The 22715-nt window shown below is 43.8% G+C and overlaps 1 protein-coding gene across 4 annotated transcripts in view; it reads left to right on the forward strand.

Annotated features, from left to right (window-relative positions):
- Nucleotides 1-22715, forward strand: part of LOC137335158 (protein phosphatase 1 regulatory inhibitor subunit 16B-like) — a 103076-nt gene that overhangs the window by 14287 nt on the left and 66074 nt on the right. For all 4 annotated transcript variants that reach the window (XM_068000307.1, XM_068000310.1, XM_068000309.1 and 1 more), the window contains exon 2: nucleotides 5179-5608. In XM_068000307.1, the coding sequence (XP_067856408.1) occupies nucleotides 5344-5608 (265 nt within the window). In that variant the 5' untranslated portion in view covers nucleotides 5179-5343. The remainder of the gene's footprint in view (nucleotides 1-5178; nucleotides 5609-22715) is intronic.

Below are 22715 nucleotides of genomic sequence, written 5' to 3' on the forward strand. Positions count from 1 at the left end.
GAAAGAGGTGTCGATGAGTGTTGGGGAAGGGATTAACATTTCCTCCCTGCCGTGAAATTGGTGACGGCTAGGCTTGTCAAGAACAGTCCGGATGTATATGTTGAGGTGTTGTGCCATACAAAAAAATATATATATATATTTATATATAACAAATTCCAGTATGTTGTCAGTCTGGCTGAAATACACAGAAATGGAGAAAGAATCCATTGCACCTTGAAGAGTAATTCTAATAAAGTGTAATCGTTATGTAATGCAATGGTTCAAAAGAAGGTTTTCTTTCAGAGTATAAATTGAACTTGGACATCCTTCAATGTACTTCTTCTGAAAGTTTGATGAGACCTGCTAGGATGCCCTTTTTTATTTTTTAGGAGGATTATTTTCCTCTTATCAAACACTCTGAGGGCTGGTGCAGCATGGGTTAGAGACAGAGTAAAGTTCCCTCTTCACTGTCCCATCAAACATCTGTAGGTGACTTGTGCTTCAGCCAGCTGCAGAGGGACATACAAGTGTGACCGGCTGTTCTCCCTCCCTCCTATGAAGGACCTTTGCGCAGTTCCTCTCAGCAGCAGCATTATGCAGACTGACTGGGCAGGGGATCAAAGCACCACTCTGACACTGTGCTGGTGCTGGCCATTCATTCTTGTCAAGTTATCGTTTTTAAATCCATGCACACATTCGAGCTAGCAACAAATGAGCTGGCCCTTCGTGTATAACTTCAGAATGGTATTCTGCTGAACTGAACTCTTCAGATGAGGCTAACTCCATATGTGCTGAGTGTCAGAATTGCCCTAATATAAATGTCTTTGTGCTGCTGCAAATCATTTTTTGTGAATTCCAGCGTCATCTATATGTGAAGTGCTCTACAAATTGTGGAAAATAAGCTATACAGCTATCAGGAAAGACTGAGCAGGCTGGGGTTTTTTTTCTAGAGAAAGAGAAGACTGTGAGGGGTGACCTGATCGAGGTCTTTTAAAATTATGAACGGGTAAATGTAGAAAAGATGTTTCCACTTGTGGAGGAGTCCGAAACTAGGGGTCATAAATGAAAGATCGTCACAAATAAATCCAATAGGGAATTCACGTGAAACTCTTGGAGAATGCAGAGCTCGCTACCTCATGGAGTGGTTGAGAAGATTAGCATAGATGCATTAAGGGGAAGCTGGATAAGTACATGAGTGAGAAAGGAATAAAAGGATGCATTGATAGAGTGAGATGAAGTAAGGTGGGAGGAGTCATGTGTGGATAATAAACACCATCATAGACCTGTTGGGCCGAATGGCCTGTTTCTGTGCTGTAAAATTCTATGCAATTCTATTGTATGTAATTTTTTTTCCTCTAATTTTGTTCACTTGCTTCTTCCATCTGACTTGTTATGAGAGGCCAGGCTCGCAATATGTTCCAAGGCTACCACCAATGCCCTTGGTAGCTGGCTGCTGACTCTCAGTTACTCTTTCCCTATACATCTTCTCTTCCAAGTATCTTCCACGCTTGGAAGATATACTCCATATACTACTCCCACTTGATTCCTGCTTGCCGTGGCTCAGGCCAGGAACTGAGGAGAATGGGACTCAAACCTGCGTTCTGTTTCCACCCATGGCACAGAGTGCTAGGCCTAGTAATTAACTAGACTGCCAATTAGATATTAGTCAACTGATGTTGAAAATAAAACTGTTGAATTAGTGGACCTAAAATGTATTCCTCTGATGGGAAGATGTATTGTTGGGGCAGAGTAGAAGGAGTTTTCATTCCACATCTCATCCATGCTGTACTTTTTCTGAGGGGACTCGATAGGGTAGATGCTGAGAGGATGTTACCCCTCGTGGGGGAATCTAGAACTAGGGGGCATAGTCTCAGAATAAGGGGTCGCCCGTCTAAGACGGAAATGAGGAGGAATTTCTTCTCCCAGAGGGTCGTGAATCTTTGGAATTCTTTACCCCAAAAAGCTGTGGAGGCTGAGTCATTGAATACACTCAAGGCTGAGTTAGACAAATTTTTGATCAGCAAGGGAGTCGGAGGATATGGGGAAAAGGCGGGAAAGTGGGGTTGAGGTAAAAATCAGATCAGCCGTGATCTCATCGAATGGCGGGGCAGGCTCGAGGGGCCGAATGGCCTCCTCCTGCTCCTATCTCTTATGGTACTCGACCTGGGAGAACGCTTGATGTTGGCACAGGTCCAAAAAGTGGAAACGTGTTCCATTCCATAGCAGAAACAATTTTTTTGAAGAAGCAAATTCTTCAATGTATTCTGCCCAGGTCACACTGAAAGTCTTGTCCTGCAATTCATGTATCTTATTAAAATCAGCTGTTAGGTCTTCACAACTTTGATCGTACCCCATTGCCCAACCTCCATAACTTCTGACTCTTTCAGTGATTACATTGGTAGGGATAACCTGATACCTTCAGCAGGAGCTACTGACAAATCTTGAGATATCTGTGCAGCTGACAGATGATGTCCTTTATGTCACCGAATGTTTTTATACTAACAGACTGTTAGAAAAATCACTTCCCTTTCCTGTAAACATTAATCTTCCCCCGTTCTCAAAACCCAGTACGTGATAAAATGTTATGTGGTTCTGCGTGTACTTTTCTACGCACTGCGGTGAATGTAGGGAAATTTTTCGTGCTGAACAAGAAGAGGACTAGGGGATCTAATTATGAACTAAGAAAATCTCAAACTCAACAGAAGTTAAAGTGTAAGCACTTCACACTGAAGAGTTGAGATAAGCAGTCACTAGGGTTGCCAAACTTCCAGGATTGTCCTGGAGTCTCCAGGAATCAAAGGTTAATCTCCAGGACACTGCTGCGAGCAGCCTGGGAGAAATTCGTTGGGGAATTACTAAAGATTGCGTGTTTCTTTTATTTTCTTTAAACACTTCAGTTTATTAGTTATAAAAATATTGGAGATGGGTAAAAAGGCTGTTTAAGTGGACGGTTGGAAGTGGGCGGTCATGTGATGTAATGTCCAGGAAAACGTCCAACCAGAGTTGGCAACCTTAGCAGTCAACCAGCACGAGTCGATGCAAATATGGCTGAAGCATTCAGGAAGGAAATAGTTTTTCTGATTCAACTGGGAATAGACTAGAGTGATACAAGACTTGCACCAAGGTGAGAGGGTAGTGAAAGTGGTCTATGGGTCCTATACATGCTCTCTTTTCTTTGTCACTGAGACATGTAAGTGATGGGCCAAGACCCAGAGTGCAAGATTCCACCAAATTTAAAGGGAGTAGAAGAGAAGATGAGGTAAATCTGAAAGTAGGATTAGGTGACACCATGCTTGATGCTAAACAAAAGGCCTTCTCATTCCTACCTTCTTGTGCACTAGTTCTAGATTTAGGGCAGCAGTTTTGTTTTGATATATCAGGAGTGCCTTTTTGAATTTGTGGCCCATTTAACCCATGGGTCACATATAAAGAATTACAATACAAATTGCTGAATGCCAGGAAATGCACTACCTTAAATTAAAAAAATAATTGTGCTTCACTAAATATGTATGAAGTAACTCCCCTTCTATTGCCTCCCCAGGCTGAGGCTACTTTGTTTCAAGAAACAGACTGCTGGAGGATGAGTCCTTGGGGCTTTGTAGGCCAGATAGCCAGGGCTTGTGGGCCATACTTGTCACTTGTGCTGTAGTTTGGACACCTCTGTGATAAATTAAGTTAAAATCCAACCATTGTTTTATAATCCAAAATTCAGTTGCCATGGACCATTAGAATGTCTTTTGCAGTTACACTGTATTTCATTCATTGCTACTCTCACAGAATGGCCTTTCTCTCAGTTTCCCACCTGTTCACTTTCAACAAGACAGTAGTCCCATCTTTATTCACATTCTATATTTCTTTAAATAGCTTTCAGTTCCAGGTCTAGGTGTTAAACGATCAATTTCCCATTTTATTCAGAAAGCACACATGAAGCAGCAAATACTGCTCATTCCTCACAATGGGTGGGGTATTTACCCTACACACGAGATAACAACCAACCCATGTATTATTTTCCACAGATCACTGGCAGATTAAAAATAGGGTAAATGCTATCAGTGATCCTGGCCATTCCATCATAGGTACATAGGAACAGGAGTAGGCCATTTGGCCCCTCGAGCCTGTTCCACCATTCAATCTGATCACGACCTAACTCCATATACCCGCCTTAGCCCCATATCCCTTAATACCTTTGGTTAACAAAAATCTTTCAATCTCAGATTTAAAATTAACAATTGAGCTAGCATCAACTGCCGTTTGTGCGGAAGAGAGTTCCAAACTTCTGTCACCCTTTGCGTGTAGAAGTGTTTCCTAACTTCACGCCTGAAAGTCCTGGCTGCAATTTTTAGGCTATGTCCCCTAGTCCTAGACTCCCCAACCAGTGGAAATAGTTTCTCTCTATCTACCCTATCAGTTCCCCGTGCCTATCCCTCAGTGTTCTGGAGCTTTGATAGTGCGTGGGGTAACTCTCCACTGCTATGTAGCTGTCCCTAAACAAAATAATTTTCTACAACACCATCTGAATCAAAAAGAACGGAACACGTATCTACAGTGAGGTTGGGCCCTAATAACTACCACACCCATGCGTGAACACGCAGTCACTTTGTCACCACAGCCCTCCTGTGTTCTGTGTCCGTCCCTTCCTTCATTGAAAGGAAAAGTCCAAGATGGGATACTGTTCCATGGAAGCTGGCAGGTCTCCCTTATCTGGCCCAAGAGAACATGAAACATCTATGACCCTTGACACTAGCAGTTTAATTGTAATGGCTCCAGCTCTGTCCTTGTCCAGTGATCATAAAGAAGCATTTTCCAGAAGGAGTCAGTGGATTGCTATAATAAATGGGAATTCTGGCTGATTCTTTCATTTCCCAGCTAATCCAGTGTAGATCAAGGATTGAGCCCGAGACCTTCCTGCTCTGCATAACTCAGGGCCACACTAGGCAGCACGCTTACTAATTGAGCCATCAGGGAGCATAAATGTCCCCCTTAAAGTCATTATGTAAGGTTGAACATGCTTAAGAATGAGTTTCAAATAGCACGCTCCAGGGTTTCATACTAATGATTTGTAATGTAACCTGATCCTCAGTGGTTATTAGTTCTGTTGCATTTTGACGTAACTGATTTAATTTCTGCAGTGTCTATGCGGAGTATATATATCATGCGCTGAAAGGGTTAATGCTCCTCTTCTGTTTTTGCACAATGCAGGATAAGGCAATGGCAAGAATCAGGCTCACTTCTGGTTCCTTGCCCTGCACTGAGGGCGGCCGTCAATAATATCACAGATCCAAGCACCGTTCCCGACATTCGACAAGTGCACAGACTGCAGCCATCCGTGTGTTCTTCCTTCCTCCCCCTCTCATTCCTAATTTGATGATCCTTCACTCAATCATGTCGAACCATATGGACCTCCTAACAGAACTCCCGTTCCTGGAAAGGCTGCCTACCCCAGACCGTCTTAGAGTCGCGAAAAAACGTCGGGCGCAGCAGCTGAAAAAATGGGCGCAGTACGAGAAAGAGATGCAGAACAAAAAGAGAAAAACTGACAAAAAGAGGGGAACGGGGAATCACAAGCGAGTCTCCTTCGCTCCAAATGTTACACTTCTAGAGGCTTCCTCTCGAAATGATAGAGAAGAGGGTAAGTGAGTCTTTCAATCTGCTCAGACACTATTTTCTGGAAAATCTATTTGACTTTCAGCATCTTAGAAAAGATTGTATTAGAATTCTTGTTCTCTACCATTTTTACAATACTTCTTTGCAAAATCAGGATAATTCATAATTCCACCCACCCCCCACCCCCAATTTCCCCATTCAAGACTGATTAAATACTAAAATGTCACTCCGTTCCCTGAGGTGCTTTACACTGCTACTGTTCTCCCCCTCAGGTGCTCCTCTCCTCTCTGCCACTCTATTCCTTGAGGCACTCTCCTGTCCCTCTGGGATGTCCTCTCAACCCCTTCACATGTTTTTTCCTGGTGTGCTCGTCACTGTTGGTGCCAGCTCCCACCAGAACCTGTTGCTTTGCTCCGGGAACCAACTCTGCCGTGTGCTGTAGGTGGGAATTTGTGACTCTAAAGATTATCGTGAATTCCCACACAGCATAGAGTCCATTCCTGAAGCAAACCAATGGCTTTTAGGTAAGAGCTGGGGCAGGGCAGAGAGTCAACTCTTGAAGCAAGCCAGCAGAGACTTCCTGCCAGCCAGTGCTTGAGAACATTAACTCAACGAACGAAACTTTAAAGGCACATTGACATGCCCTGTGGCAATAGAATGGCCCACGGGCAGTGGGATAATACAAAATAAACAGCAGGTCACTTTCCAACTATTGACTCTGGCTGCAACGAGCTGATTGAATATACCTTCCCATGTTGTATAATGACAATCTGCTTGAAATATATTCCTGTTGAGAACATGAAGCCTGGAATGAGGGAGCATCGGCCTCTCAAACTCATTCCTTTCATAGACCACGTATAATCTTCCCTCTCACAGAGTCTGCCCTACACTTTTAAAATGAGGGGAAAGTTCAGCACAAATATTCTGTGGTCCTCAAAGGCAAACTCTAGAACCTTTATCCACACACTGACTTCCACTCTTCAGACTGCTCCCACCCTCCACAGACAGCATTTCTCTTCACTCCTGTCCCTCCCCACATGAGAGAGTTCCAGCCACTGGAGGTATTTATTCTGCACTGTAAAATGGCTGCTACTTTCATCAACAGGTAGGTGAAAGCCCCAAAGGATAAATCTAAAAGGAATCATTCATGATGATGATTTCAAAGCCTCGAGAAACATGTGGTGAACCTCTGGCGGCGATTTAGATTTATTTTTTTCCAGATCTGAGGAATTCTGTTTGGATCCTTGGATGAAGATGACACCTTCGTGCTAACTTATTGTGGTGTAGTTGACATGATTTTTTTTTCCTGCAGATAACCAATCATTACATTAAAATTGCTATGTACATCTGACCAGCAGATTCTGTTGGGCCTCATGGTAGCACACAAGTGCGTCTGAGGAGGTCACTGCGTTGGGAAATGGATGATACAAATCTTGGCAGATTCTGCCTTTGATTCCCAAAATTCAGGGGAATGGTCAAGAAAAAAGATTTAAATTGTTTTTGAGATACTTTATTAAAGAGGAAGTGTTTAAGATGATTGACAGAAATTAGGAACCAGTTGATAGTTGTAGAATTTTCAAAAGTTGGTATCCCCATGATCTCTTTGTAAGGCGGGAGGGGGGTGGAGTTAGGCTCCTTACTGATATGATAGCACTTTGAAAATCTCCATGTCCTTCATGGTTTTTATTTGTGATCTTAAACATGTTCTACCCACCTTTGTTAATAGTGTAAGAGTAAATATCATGGGCATAGACTACTAACAGATCCAGGGAAATGACTGTAATAACGCTGCTCATCTCCAACTTACAGTGGCTCCAGAACTCTCAACACATTCAATTTTAAACCTTTTGTCCTCATCAACAAATCCTTCTACAACTTCACCCCACCCTATCTCTGCAGTCTCCTAGATCTCCTCCCACTTTCTCCGTGTCTCTTACTCTGGCCTTGTGTGCATTGACCCCCTCTTTTTTTTATTCGTTCATGGGATGTGGGTGTCGCTGGCGAGGCCGGCATTTATTGCCCATCCCTAATTGACCTTGAGAAGGTGGTGGTGAGCCGCCTTCTTGAACCGCTGAAGTCCGTGTGGTGAAGGTTCTCCCATAGTACTGTTCGGAAGGGAGTTCCAGGATTTTGACCCAGCGACGATGAAGGAAAGGCGATATATTTTCAAGTCAGGATGGTGTGTGACCTGGAGGGGAACGTGCAGGTGGTGGTGTTCCCATGTGCCTGCTGCCCTTGTCTTTCTAGGTGGTAGAGGTCACGGGTTTGGGAGGTGCTGTCGAAGAAGCCTTGGCGAGTTGCTGCAGTGCATCCTGTGGATGGTACGCACTGCAGCCACAGTGCGCCGGTGGTGAAGGGAGTGAATGTTTAGGGTGGTGGATGGGGTGCCAATCAAGCAGGCTGCTTTGTCCTGGATGGTGTCGAGCTTCTTGAGTGTTATTGGAGCTGCACTCATCCAGGCAAATGGAGAGTATTCCATCACACTCCTGACTTGTGCCTTGTAGATGGTGGAAAGGCTTTGGGGAGTCAGGAGGTGAGTCACTTGCCGCAGAATACCCAGCCTCTGACCTTCTCTTGTAGCCACAATATTTATATGGCTGGTCCAGTTAAATTTCTGGTCAATGGTGACCCCCAGGATGTTGATGGTGCGGGATTCGGCGATGGTAATGCTGTTGAATGTCAAGGGGAGGTGGTTAGGCTCTCTCTTGTTGGAGATGGTCATTGCCTGGCACTTGTCTGGCGCGAATGTTACTTGCCACTTATCAGCCCAGGCATGGATGTTGTCCAGATCTTGCTGCATGCAGGCACGGACTGCTTCATTATCTGAGGGGTTGCGAATGGAACTGAGCACTGTGCAATCATCAGCGAACATCCCCATTTCTGACCTTATGATGGAGGGAAGGTCATCGATGAAGCAGCTGAAGATGGTTGGGCCTAGGACACTGCCCTGAGGAACTCCTGCAGCAATGTCCTGGGGCTGAGATGATTGGACACCAACAACCACTACCATCTTCCTTTGTGCTAGGTATGACTCCAGCCACTGGAGAGTTTTCCCCCTGATTCCCATTGACTTCAATTTTACTAGGGCTCCTTGGTACCACACTTGGTCAAATGCTGCCTTGATGTAAAGGGCAGTCACTCTCACCTCACCTCTGGAATTCAGCTCTTTTGTCCATGTTTGGACCAAGGCTGTAATGAGGTCTGGAGCCGAGTGGTCCTGGCGGAACCCAAACTGAGCATCAGTGAGCAGGTTATTGGTGAGTAAGTGCCACTTGATAGCACTGTCGACGACACCTTCCATCACTTTGCTGATGATTGAGAGTAGGCTGATGGGGCGGTAATTGGCTGGGTTGGATTTGTCCTGCTTTTTGTGGACAGGACATACCTGGGCAATTTTCCACATTGTCGGGTAGATGCCAGTGCTGTAGCTGTACTGGAACAGTTTGGCTAGAGGCGTGGCTAGTTCTGGAGCACAAGTCTTCAGCACTACAGCCGGGATGTTGTCGGGGCCCATAGCCTTTGCTGTATCCAGTGCACTCAGCCGTTTCTTGATATCACGTGGAGAGAATCGAATTGGCTGAAGCCTGGCTTCTGTGATGGTGGGGATATCGGGAGGAGGCCGCGATGGATCATTAACTCGGCACTTCTGGCTGAAGATGGTTGCAAACACTTCAGCCTTGTCTTTTGCACTCACGTGCTGGACTCTGAGGACATTGAGGATGGGGATGTTTACAGAGCCTCCTCCTCCCGTTAGTTGTTTAATTGTCCATCATCATTCATGACTGGATGTGGCAGGACTGCAGAGCTTTGATCTCATCCGTTGGTTGTGGAATCGCTTAGCTCTGTCTATGGCATGTTGCTTCCGCTGTTTAGCATGCATGTAGTCCTGAGTTGTAGCTTCACCAGGTTGGCACCTCATTTTTTGGTACACCTGGTGCTGCTCCTGGCATGCTCTTCTACACTCCTCATTGAACCAGGGTTGACCTGCCATTGGTGGCAGAGCCTTCAGCTACCTTGGCCCTTCTCTTTGGAACCACCTCCCAAAACCCCTTTGCGTCTCTACATCTCCAACCTTTAAAATCCTCCTCAAATCCCACCTTTTCGACCAAGCTTTCAGTCACCCTTCCTAACCTCTCCATGACTAGCTGTGTATTTCCCTTGTTTGCTGCTATTTGTGAAATGCCTTGGGACTTTTTTTTAATATTAAAAACACACTATATAAATGCAAGTTGTGTACTGGATTTGAGGTGCTTTTTCTTTAAATTCCCTTGCGGTAGGTCAAGCAGCTGGGTTGAGGCTGGGTTTGACTGCTTTTCTGCAGCCTACTCAACTTACTCAACCTCAATCTTGTAACAGAGTTGAAGATATAGGGCAGTTAACATTTTATATATAAGCCAGTAGCTGTTAAACTAAAGTTTCTGACTTGCTTACCTGAGTTCAGGTACGATTTTGAACTTGATCGTTCTGCAGATTTAGCACTAAGGGGTGTCAATAATATTAGTTCTTCTCTGAAGCAATCACTACAGTTAACATCAAGGTGCTTTTACACTGCTTATTCCCACTTGCTTGTCTAGAGAGGGTGACCTTTTTTTGCTGCTTTCCCCCCTTCTATTTTACAGTGTGGGGTGTTTGTTGCATTGGACTCCACCGTGTTATGAGTTATGAGTTGCTAGAGGAGCTGGCTGCTGGGGCTGATCTCAAAGAATATTGTATCATAGAATGGTTACAGCACAGAAGGAGGCCATTCGGCCCGTCAAGCCCGTGCCGGCTCTCTGCAAGAGCAATCCAGCTAGTCCCGCTCCCCCGCCCTCTCCCCGCAGCCCGGCAATTTTTATTTTTCAATTACTTATCCAATTCCCTTTTGAAAGCCACAATTGAATCAGCTTCCACCACCCTTTCAGGCAGCGCATTCCAAATCACAACCACCCGCTGTGTAGAAACGTTTTTCCTCATGTCGCCTTTGGTTCTTTTCCAAATACCTTAAATCTGTTGTCCTCTGGTTCTCGACCCTTCTGCCAATGGGAACAGTTTCTCTCTATCTACTCTGCCTAGACCCCTCATGATTTTGAATACCTCTATCAAATCTCCTCTCAACCTTCACTGCTCTAAGGAGAAGAACCCCAGCTTCTCCAGTCTATCCACGTAACTGAAGTCCCTCATCCCTAGAACCATTCTAGTAAATCTTTTCTCCACCCTCTCTAAGGCCTTCACATTGAAGAACTCTGAGCAGGAGAAAGGAAAAAAAGAGCTAAAATCTTGACAGAATGAAGGTGACTTCACTGGAGTGTAAATGTGGGGACTGGCCCCATGTATTTACTGCACTGAAACTAGATCCCTTAAACCAACAGCAAATTTATTGAAAGGAGAAAGAAATAACTTGTATTTACATAGCAACTTACATGTCTGCAGGTTGTCCAAAATAACTTCAGTCAGTTAATTTTTTTTTGATGTTTAGTCACTGTTGTTATGTAAGCAAACACTTTAGCCAATTTGCACACAGCAATGAGTTGAATGACCAGTTAACCTGCCTTTTAAGTCCACCTAAACAGAAAGATGGGACCTCACGGCCACGATGATACTGCAGCACTCCCTCAATACTGCACTGAATTGTCAGTCTAGATTAAATGCTCAAGTCCTAGAGTGAGACTTGAACCCGCAACTAAAAGATAAAAGTACTACCAACTGAGCCAAGCCAGCGTTTGAGAGCTAAATTTTCATTCGTCAGTGATACTATCGGTTCCCCCAACATCAAGGCATTTATACGTTGATGTGCACCCAACAGAGTGAGACCTCAGCATCTCCTGTCAGCTGTGCTCCTGTAATATAAAAACGTCTTTAGAGTTGTATAGTTTCCAGATCATTAGTTATACTTGTTTGGTTAATATAGTTTATGTAATGGATCAGTTGGTATACTAATCACTTTCAAGTGTCTGAGGCCTTTAGAGATGTAAAGAGAGCCTCTTTCCTTTGTCATGATAGGCAAGGTCAAACCTCGCAGTACATGAGATTATTCAGCTCTGGGATGTGAACATCTTGTTGCATTAAACTGTGCTTGGGTAAAACAAATTTGGAGATGAATTTACCAGCATTATTCTTCCAAGTAAATTTGAACCAGATCTGGACCAGGGAAAAATCAGTCAGGATTTCTGCCTTTGGTGGCTTTCCAATGACTTCTGCTGGAAAATAAATATTTAGACATCGCATGAGGGCAGGATTAGGATTAGAAATGTTGCCCTCTGCCCATGTTAGATACATCTTTTCTAGGCTGACGTTAAGAACCATCATTTTTTAAAAAAGTACCAGAGGGCTATCAGCACCCCTGCAGCTGTGTTCCAGCAGAGTTATTGCCTTCAGGAGAGAAAGAGAGAAAATGAATTTCTCCCCAAGATTGCTAGGGCTGCCATTTTGGAATCAGGACTCCCAAATAGCTTGGACATCCAGATGCGGTTAATGTTTCTTTCTCATTGTTTTCAGCTAGCAGTAGGAAGAAGCTTTCACCCCATCAGTTTGGCATGGATTTGAAACCGAGGTCAAAGGCCAGTGTCTAACTTTCTGCACTACTCAATGATCTGCTTTTAAATAAATGGTTGTTGGTTATGATCCCCCTCACAGACAGCGTACAGATATGATGTTTGACAACTTGTACTACAAGTTAAGGCTCTGCCGTGACATTCATGACCATTTTAAAAAAAAAATATGCCAAGTTTGAGGACTTTGTCGCTTGGACTGCTCTGGTTGGGAGCATTTGTAAGTCATTGAGTTTCTGCTATGCAACAGCCAATGGCAATGAAGAAAGAGTTTGGTACCTTTTGGGCCCAATCAGCTGGAATCTAATTACCAAGACAAAGGGCCAATTTCACAAGCAAACCTTTTCCCCAAGCTGACCATTGCCTCCAAGACTTCAAAACAACGGTGTGTAAATTGGTATATATTGGGGATTAACAAGATGCAAAGGACTTACTGAACTGCCTGAAATAGTTGGCTTGCTTAATACATTATAAGCGGCTCCCTTGTAATTGACTCCTATAGTACTGGCAAATGGTTAGTGCTATTTGCCCGATATAGGCGGCTGCCTGTGATAAGCATGGACAGTATAAGTGGTGGGCTTTGTGTTGTCATTTAAATGAGTGGCCAAAAGGGTGGTTTCCTGCCCATTTACCTACACGAGCAAACTGGGTGCATTCAGGAGGTCATTATTCTTCTATACATAGCTTCACCGCGATGTGGGAATAATATCCGCATAGATTAGACACTGTGCAGAATATAAATGAAATGCACTTTTGTTTTTGTAAAGTAACTTGTACAGAAAATTGTTCAGTTAATGCCTTGATGACTGAGCCAGATAATTATGTTGGAGCAGTTTGTTCGAACTGCTTAATCTTCCTGTCAGACCATAAATGATGTGTTATTAGATATCATGAGTATGATCATTAAAATTCAATTAAAGATTAAAAATAAAGAAAGGCAGGGCGTGCTTAAGGGTATATTCTCACTACAACTATAGCATCTTTATTGCTTTGCATCTATAATGTAAATGTAACCTGAATTCGGATTCAGGGCTTGACCTGGGGGAGGTAATCTCATGCATCTTAATTTTGGAGTCAGTTTGACAATAGACACCCAATTTACTCTCCACAGATTAAGCATAGGTGTGAAACCAAAATCGTTCAGCACTGATGCTAAACTTGTAGTATCTATTTACCATAAGGCTGCATGTACTTGCTATTATGTTGGCTAAACTCGATTGTATCTCACCCAAGTATGGAGTTTCTTGAAGTGGGGCAGAGAAATAATCACAATTTTGGCAGTTTAATTTATTGAGCTATTTAAAGATCGAAATTGGAGCCTGCCCTAAGGGTGTAGTGGATAAATACACTAATGATGTGGTCAAGACTTACTTGACCATGGGATTTGTCCCAATGTGAGTCAGAGCCTTCGGGAGAGAGGGGAAATGGAGAGAAAGAAATTGAAAATGAATGGTGGAGTTCCTTCCATGTCTGGAGGCTTGGGTTGATACCGAGGGCAGACTGATAAAGTGAAAGACTCTTTCCCTCATCCTGGCTAATTTTTACAGAGCCACAACTCCATTCCCAGAGGTCACGGGCCGGACTCGAGCACAAAACTGTTTTGTGGCGATGTTGGCCCAGAAATTGCTTAAAAAAATAACAGTGATCTTAACAGCGCTCGCTGGCGAAATCGAGGAGCAAGTTCCAGCGTTCTCACATGCACAGTCAAATGTGGAAATCCAGAACTTGCTCCTCCTGATTCGCTGGCGATATGACAGCTTCGAATTAAAGGGATATCGCCGGCGAATCAGGAGGAGCAAGTTCTGGATTTCCACGTTTGACTGTGCATGTGAGAGCACTGGAACTTGCTGCTCGATTTCACCAGCGAGCGCTGTTAAGATCACCGTTATTTTTTTAAAATCAGTGCAAACAACAGACCAGCGCCAACTTGCTCTTCTGCCCAGCTGGAAAGTAACTAATATCGCCACAAAACAGGTACGCTTAAAAATATCAGGTCTAAACTAAGTTTTAACAGCACGGTAAGTCTTAATTATTGACAAACAACTAAAATTTAACTTTTAAAAAATGTAGAGTCGTGTTACTCCTTATTTTAATAGTTTTCAGTCATTTAAAAAAAATTTCAAATTAAAATTTTTTTTTTACTTTTCCTTTCTGTCTCATTTATTTAATTTAATTATTTCTTACAATTTTTTTTTGGATTCTATAACTGTCTTTACAAATGATTTTAGTGTTGTACCTTTCGCGTCCTGGATTTTAAGTTCTACGCTTGCAGTAACCCTTCGCAGCTTATCAAAAATGCTGCGATCTGATTGTTCGAGGGGAGAGAGTGACCATCTCGCGCCTCCCATGCGTCCCAGCTTTGCTGGAACTGACACTGGGCTCTTCTTATTAGAGGATGTGCACGCAGTAAAGACGCAGTAAATGGGTTGGTGTAAGTCTATGGAGCAGCAAGCACTGTTGGTTCGGCGTTCCGAGCAATTTCTGGGCCGTTAGTTACTTTCCAGCTGGGCAGAAGAGCAAGTTGGCGCTGGTCCATTGTTTGCGTTGATTCCAGCCGGCGATATCCGTTTAATTCGAAGCTGTCATATCGCCAGCGAACCAGGAGGAGCAAATTGCAGGTTTCTGCGTTTCACTGCGCATGTACGAATGCCAGAACTTGCTCCTTGTTTTCGCCACTAACAACAGTGAGCACTGTGAGCTCACTTTTTTAAAGCAATTTCTGGGCCATTATACTTCTTTGTGGCTGAGACTAATTGATTCTGCAGGGGGTTGGAGGGAGCTTTCAGCCTCAAATATTTGCCTGTAAACACTTAGCCTAAGTGCCTGTGCAACCCCAAGCACTTGTGTCAGAATATCAGTGCAAAATTTTGAGGCTTGAGATCCAGAAATGGAGACTTGTGACCTCAATATTGTTTTTCTGCTGTCTTATCCTGTGAATTTTTTGTTATAAAGGAGGAGCCACAGCTTGCAGGCTGTAGTTAAGGGCCATCTAGGTGTCATTTTCACAAGAATACAAGGGTATTCTTGCAATGAGGGAAAGAGGATTAATGCTTCATGTGTACTTTTGCATACATGAAAATTGATCATTTTCACTTTTTTTTACATTATGTGTTCGGGAGGCTGGGCCACAAAAAGAACACTCGACTTAATCTTTTGGAAAAGATGACATTTAGCAACGGTCCCTTATTAATATTAAATTCCATTATAAGACTGATTTGTATTTGTAAGGTTGAAAGGTAGCAGTTTTGCCTGTTTTGTGTTTCACACTGTAAGATATCCAACTGAAGATACTAGACTTTTGTTTACAGGGTGCAATCGCTAATAGAAGCATGTCACAATGATAATTGCATCCTGCCTTGTAACCAGCCCTCTGATAATTACTGCAATTGAGTGCAGAAGGATGTCAAGCCATTTCTTTTTAATTTATGGCTCTTGGTGGTTTGGGAAACAGGCAGAGAGGGGCTGAGGTTGGTATCTGTTGGGTTGTATCCTTTGAAGCAAATGCTGTTCCAGATGTATTTCGACAATGCAGAGAAAAAGACCGTGAAGGAGGTGATTGATTTATAATCATAACCATAGCCACTATTGTGTGTGGATATAAGAATGTTTTGAGATTCTAACATGGCAGTGTGCCTGATGCTGCAGTTGTAGTGTGGATTCTAAACCAGTGTCTTAATGTTTAACATTCTTCAATGACTAATTATGAACATATGAAATTGATGGGCAGGAAAAGATGAGTTGGTCCATCAAGCCTGCCCGACACCATGATGGCTGGAGCATCATGACTTAGCACTTTCTCCCTCCTCCCCCCCCCCCACTCAGCCATGTAATCTCCTGGGAGAGGAAAAAAACCAGAACAAACCCAGGGCCAATAAGGGGAAAAATACTCTTGGAAAATTCCTCTCTAACCCCCCTCAGGCCATCAAAACCAGTCCAGGAGATCATGTGGACCAAGTGTATTCTATAAAGACACTTACCTTTTTATATGATACGATCTCAGCTCCAGTCAAGAATAGGTCCGGCTCCCTCTTGAAGGCATACAGGGCGTCAGCACCCACCACACCAGCCGGCAATGTATTCTAGAGGCTCACAATTCTCAGGGAAAAGAAGAAATGCCTAACATCCAGTATATTCAGGTCTAAGTCTACGCTGCTATAAAGTAAATAGACCAAGTCCTTGAGCCTATCTAAGTAGCTGAGGTCCTTTAAGCTAGGAATCATTCCTGTAGCTCTCCTCTCGACCTTTTCCAAGGTCACTATGTCACCCACCATGGGGGAGTGGGGGAGCAAAACTGGGCACATTACTCCAGATGCGGCCTGGCCAACGACCTGTATAGTGTCAAAATGATGTCCTTTGATTTATACTGAAGGGTTGTGTTAATAGAACCAAATACTCTGTTAGCTTTAGCTACAGTATCTCTACATCGCTCATGAACCTTCATTAATTCTAGAAATCTAGGTACTTGTCGTTTGTACAGTCACATTGCAAGCCAGATTGAAGTTGGGTAAGGAATCACCATGAGCTACATTTTCACAAATGGTAACTAGTTTTAGTCATACACACCCTTTATCTGGATGATGCGGTCAGCTCACTTGTGATGCATTCACACTACAAGTTTAGTGCTGGTGCAAAGCAGTTTTAAAATTGTGGAGCGTAAATCTGGTGTCGAGACCTGAACTGATTCCAAACCCAAGTTATGATGCTCCAGGCGTTATGAGTGTGAGGCAGGCCTGAGGGAGCAGCTGGTCTTTTCTGGTCCATCATCTTCGCATGGTCGTAAAGTTGAGTGAGACTCCCTCCTCCAGGGATTCTTACTTTAAGGCCCGGATTCTGGATTCAAGCTGCATTTACACTATAACTGCATTCTGAATCCTTAAGTCCCATTTTGTTTAGGCAATCTTAGAACAAGTTAAACCCAGCACAACTGCTCTTGCAGCAAATCATTTCTGTGTAACTCGTACCCTGTGGGGAAAATACAATTTCTTTAAATCTCTGAACTTGGTAGAAACTTGTTAACTTTGTATTTGCGTGTACTGTCCAAAGTTAAATAACCTGCTTGCATTTATATTACACATGCTTCTCAGCATTTTGAAGTTCTGGATCATGTCCCCTCTCGTTCGCCCTTTCTCCATTGAAGACAACTTCTGCTCCGTGAGTCTCTCTTCCTAGCCTAGATCTCGAAAGCCAAGAATCATCCTCTCCTCTGAACCCTCTCCAACTATTCAGTAGTGTTTTGAAGTTCCATTCCTTTCAACTTTGTGTTTGATAGCCATATTTGGCAATAAGTTAAGACAAGGAGTCTACGACAAATATAGCTTGATACCTCCAGAGACTACATTATCCCTCCAGATCTTATCCAGCGCTCACAAAGTAGTGAGTCACCATTCCCAGTCTTTGTTCAGTCTCGGGGCATCAAGTGATTATCCATTGGTAATTGCGTTCCTTTTTTGAATAGAGAAATATACAAATTAGCCTTAATTCCAAAGGTAGCGTGCTAACGAATTCTGCTGATAAAAGAAACTGCTTCAACTTCAGTTAAAATTCAAACCTTGTGTTATCCATTTTTAAAAATTTTAATTATTCGTCTCCATTGTCAAACACCAGCATTTGGCGTGAAGGAACTGCATGCTGCTCTAGCTGGCTGTCACTAGGTCCTTGAGAGGAATGTCAGATTGATTCATCCACTTTTTTTTTCAAAAATATACTTTATTCATAAAATTTGCAGCAAAACATACAATACAGTTGTCATATCACATTCCAAACGTACACAATACAGATTATACAATTTGCAGGTTACATCAAGTACAGTTCAATGAACACATTGTACACATTTACAGTTCATGACACTCTGAGGTGTCTCATTGTATTATACTCAATACAGATTATTGATTACAGATTTATTACAGGTACGTTACAGCAATTTGAATTTCACATTCTGCCCGAGGGGGTTTTTCCCTGATTTCAGCCCCTCTGTATACAATGGCGGGAAGGCTCTAAATGGTTGCCTTTCCCCACAAAGCCTTTGCGGCGGCCTCTCCTAGCTTCAGTGCGTCCCTGAGCACGTAGTCCTGGACCTTGGAATGTGCCAGTCTGCAACACTCGGTCGAGGACAGCTCCGTGCACTGGAAGACCAGCAGGTTTCGGGCAGACCAAAGGGCGTCTTTTACCAAGTTGATGGTCTTCCAGCAGCAGTTGATGTCTGTCTCGGTGTGTGTCCCCGTGAACAGCCCGTAGAGCACAGTCGTGTGTTATGGAACTGCTCGGGACGAACCTGGACAGATACCACTGCATCTCTTTCCAGACCTTCCTTGCAAAGGCACATTCCAGAAGGAGATGGGTGACTGTTTCGTCTGCACCGCAGCCTCCTCGGGGACAGTGTGCGGTGGCGCTGAGAGTCCGGGAGTGCATGAAGGATCTGACAGGAAGGGCCCTTCTCACCACCAGCCAAGCTCGGTCTTGGTGCTTGTTTGAAAGCTCTGGCGATGAGGCGTTCTGCCAAATGACATTGACAGTCTGCTCAGGGAACCAACCAACAGGATCCATCGTCTACTTTTCCCGCAGGGTCTCAAGGACGTTACGTGCGGACCACTTGCTGATCGCCTTGTGGTCGAAAGTGTTTTTTTGCATAAACTTTTCAACGAAGGACAGGTGGGGCAGAACAGTCCAATTGGACGGAGTGTTCCGTGGCAGCGTGGCCAGGCCCATCCTTCGCAACACCGGGGATAGGTAGAACCTCAGCACGTAGTGACACTTTGTGTTCACATCCACTGAGCAGAAACCAGAAAGTTGCCTTGCAAATAGAGAACTTGCATTTATACAACGCTTTTCACCTCAGGACGTCCCAAAGCACTTTAAAGCCAATGATTTAAGAACATAAGAACATAAGAAATTGGAGCAGGAGTAGGCCAATCGGCCCCTCGAGCCTGCTCCGCCATTCAATAAGATCATGGCTGATCTGATCCCAACCACAAATCTAAAGAACACAAGAAGTCGCAGCAGGACCCGGCCACATAGCCCCTGGGCCCTCTCCGCCACCCACAGGGCATTGACCGATCCGAACTCAGCTTCATGTCCAATTTCCTGCCTGCTCCCCATAACCCCTAATTCCCTTTACTTCTAGGAAACTGTCTATTTCTGTTTTAAATTTATCTAATGATGTAGCTTCCACAGCTTCCTGGGGCAGCAAATTCCACAGACCTACCACCCTCTGAGTGAAGAAGTTTCTCCTCATCTCAGTTTTGAAAGAGCAGCCCCTTATTCTAAGATTATGCCCCCTAGTTCTAGTTTCACCCATCTTTGGGAACATCCTTACTGCATCCACCCGATCAAGACCCTTCACAATCTTATATGTTTCAATAAGATCGCCTCACATTCTTCTGAACTCCAATGAGTAGAGTCCCAATCTACTCAACCTCTCCTCATATGTCCGCCCCCTCATCCCCGGGATTAACCGAGTGAACCTTCTTTGTACTGCCTCGAGAGCAAGTATGTCTTTTCTTAAGTATGGAGACCAAAACTGTATGCAGTATTCCAGGTGCGGTCTCACCAATACCTTATATAACTGCAGCAATACCTCCTTGTTTTTATATTCTATCCCCCTAGCAATAAAAGCCAACATTCCGTTGGCTTTCTTGATCACCTGCTGCACCTGCATACCAACTTTTTGATTTTCTTGCACTAGGACCCCCAGATCCCTTTGTACTGCACTACTTTCCAGTCTCTCGCCATTAAGAAAATAACTTGCTCTCTGATTTTTCCTGCCAAAGTGCATAACCTCACATTTTCCAATATTATATTGCATCTGCCAAATCTCCGCCCACTCACCCAGCCTGTCTATATCCCCTTGCAGGTTTTTTATGTCCTCCTCACTCTCTACTTTCCCTCCCATTCTTGTAGTGCGGTCACTGTTGTGATATAGGAAATGCGGCAACCAATTTGCGCACAGTAAGGTCCCACAAACAGCAACAAGGTGGTGTTGGGGGGAGGAGTCTGAGTGCAAGGCAAATCTGTGAGCATATTGGCTAATATTTATTTTCGCCGTTCTCCAATTAGGTCTCCCCGTGTCCCACATCGTGCATGGCAAAGAGTATCCTGTGGCTGTATATCCCTAAACTTAGTATTTATATGTCTATCTTTTCATCCTTCCTTGTGAGGAAGTTGAGCTTCTGCTTGCCAGCTCACCACCGCAACATGGCTGAGATTTGGAACTCTATTTTGTAACAGATCAATGGTGCGAGGCCAGGTCATACCACTCTTGGCACTGCCCGTCAGAAAACCTTTAATTTCCATTCATTTTCAATCTGTAAGCTGGGCTCCCACAATGGTTTCATGGATTAATGCACTGCCAGTGTGGTATTGAGCCATCCAGACTGAGAAGGTCCCGGCTTTGAAAGCCCCTAGCTGTTCTGCATTAGCTGCGGTTGTGGTTAGGTTGCTGCAGTTGGCTTTCGAGCCCATGAGCTTAGACAGGGGAAAAGATCTGAAAGAGTTCTTCTGTTCCTGATTGCTATCCAGTGATCCTTGCTGCAGGGTGTACAGGTGGAGTCAGAATCAAGCTCCCTTGCGATGGTCACCACAGTCAGATAGCCCACCAGCATTCTATGTCCGGGTACACGTGGTAGGAATGGCTATTTGGATCAAGAATTAGGGGACTACCAACACCATATTTTATCCAGCAAGGAGCTGATGTCTTTGGGAGAAAAAAGGAAATGGGAACGAGGAGTAATTCATTGGGCAAAACAAAACAGTAAGCAGCAGTCTGACAGCAGTTTCTTGGCACTTTCAAATCTTGATTAGGAGCATAGGAAGTGTGAGATGAGAAAAGATTAAGGTCCATCTAGTTCACCTTCTACCATCCTGGTAGTCACATGATACAACAATAATGGAGTTGTTGGACTAATCATGGCAATCAATCACTTTCATTCAGTTAACAACAGAACCAGACATGAAGTGAGGAAAACCCCCAGTGGTGGAAAGCTTTGGGAACCAGAGGTTCAAAGTCACCATGTGACTCACTCACCACATGTTTTGTCATTAGAAGGTTGTGGATTCAAACTCTACTCCATGATTTGAGGGCATAATCCAAGTTGATGCTCCAGTGCCATTGTGAATGAATGGTGCATTTGGTGTCCCTCAGATGAATCAGTAAACCAAGGCCACATCTGCCTGTTCCAGTAGGATCTTCTTTGAGAAAGAGCACCGAGTTCTCCTGGTGTCCTCAACCAGTATCGCCAAAATCATAATGTTGGCATTCATCTCATTACTTTTTGTAGAATCTTGCTGTGTGGAAATGGCTGTTGTGTTTGTCTACATACAACAGTCAATCTTCTTCAAAGTAATTCAGTGTAATTGAAGTACTTTGAGGAGCTTCTAAGAAACTTAATAAGACACTGACTGTCTGTCCTTTCTTTTATGCCAGACAAGATGAAAACCCTCCTTAAAATATTTTTTGTTAAAACAGCAAATAGTAATGTTCCAGATGGTGCATGTGTAGATATGTGGGCAGAATGTAGAACTATATTTTGCTGGAAGGAAAACAAATGCCTTAATTGGTTTTGAAATTGTGACTGTACGAAAAGGCAATGAGGTCTGAATTGCTGCCCAACTGCATGTCTCTCCAAAAGCATATTAATACACTTAGTAGCTCCCAGCAGGGTCACTCGAAGAAAGAAGGTGGAAACAACTGCAACTTGCATTTATATCGCGCCTTTAACGTAGTAAAACTTTCAAGGTGCATGCGTCCATTGCACCTCAAAGTCATACAAATAATTAAGAGAGTGATGAACTGTAGAAGAGTGGCATTATCTTGCTATTGTCATATCCATCATTGCAAACTTCTCATTGTTTAAGTGTGGAGACAACAACTTACATTTCTATAGCTCTCCTCAACTACAGGTAAACATCTGAAAATGCTTTAAGTTGAGGGGGAAAATGGTGGACATTGAGCAGGAGGGAAAATGGAGAGGTTGGAGGCGTGAAGGAATGATTAAAGAGGAGGTTTTTGAAAGTGAGGGAGGTAGAAAGGTGCAGAGATCTGGGGGAATTCCAGAGGGCAGGATGTAGTGGCTGAAAGAGCAACCACAAATGTTGGAGCGGAGAATAAGGTACCCCAATATTGGAGCAGGTGGTGTGTGGGGCATTTTCGCTGGAGGAGATCACTGAGGTAGAGTGAAGCAAGGCCATGGAGGAAATTGAAAATGAGGACAAGGATCTTGATGTCAATTTTTTGGCACACAGGGCAACAGTGGAACTTGGAAAGGAGGATGTGAGTGCAGGCTGCAAATCACAGTTTTTAGAATGAGTTGTAATTTAGAAGGCGTAAGCAGAGAGAGAGCATTAGAGAAGTCACGCCTCGAGTTGATAAATGATTGGATTACGTTTTCGGTGGGAGTAGTGGGGGTAGGTAGTGGAAGAGGCAGGTGTTGTGGAGATGAAAGAAAATGGTATTGATAACAGAACGGACACGGTTGAGGAAGCTCAGTCAGGGGTAGAGCAGCACACCGAGCTGCCATACCTCCTGACTTAGGCTGAGGTAGCAACTGGGATGGTGAATTTGGAGGAAATTTTGTCTCATCCATTCTGGATTTTTGAAAGGCCATTGAAGAG

This window comes from Heptranchias perlo, chromosome 19 (genome assembly GCF_035084215.1).
Source record: "Heptranchias perlo isolate sHepPer1 chromosome 19, sHepPer1.hap1, whole genome shotgun sequence".
NCBI lineage: Eukaryota > Metazoa > Chordata > Chondrichthyes > Hexanchiformes > Hexanchidae > Heptranchias > Heptranchias perlo.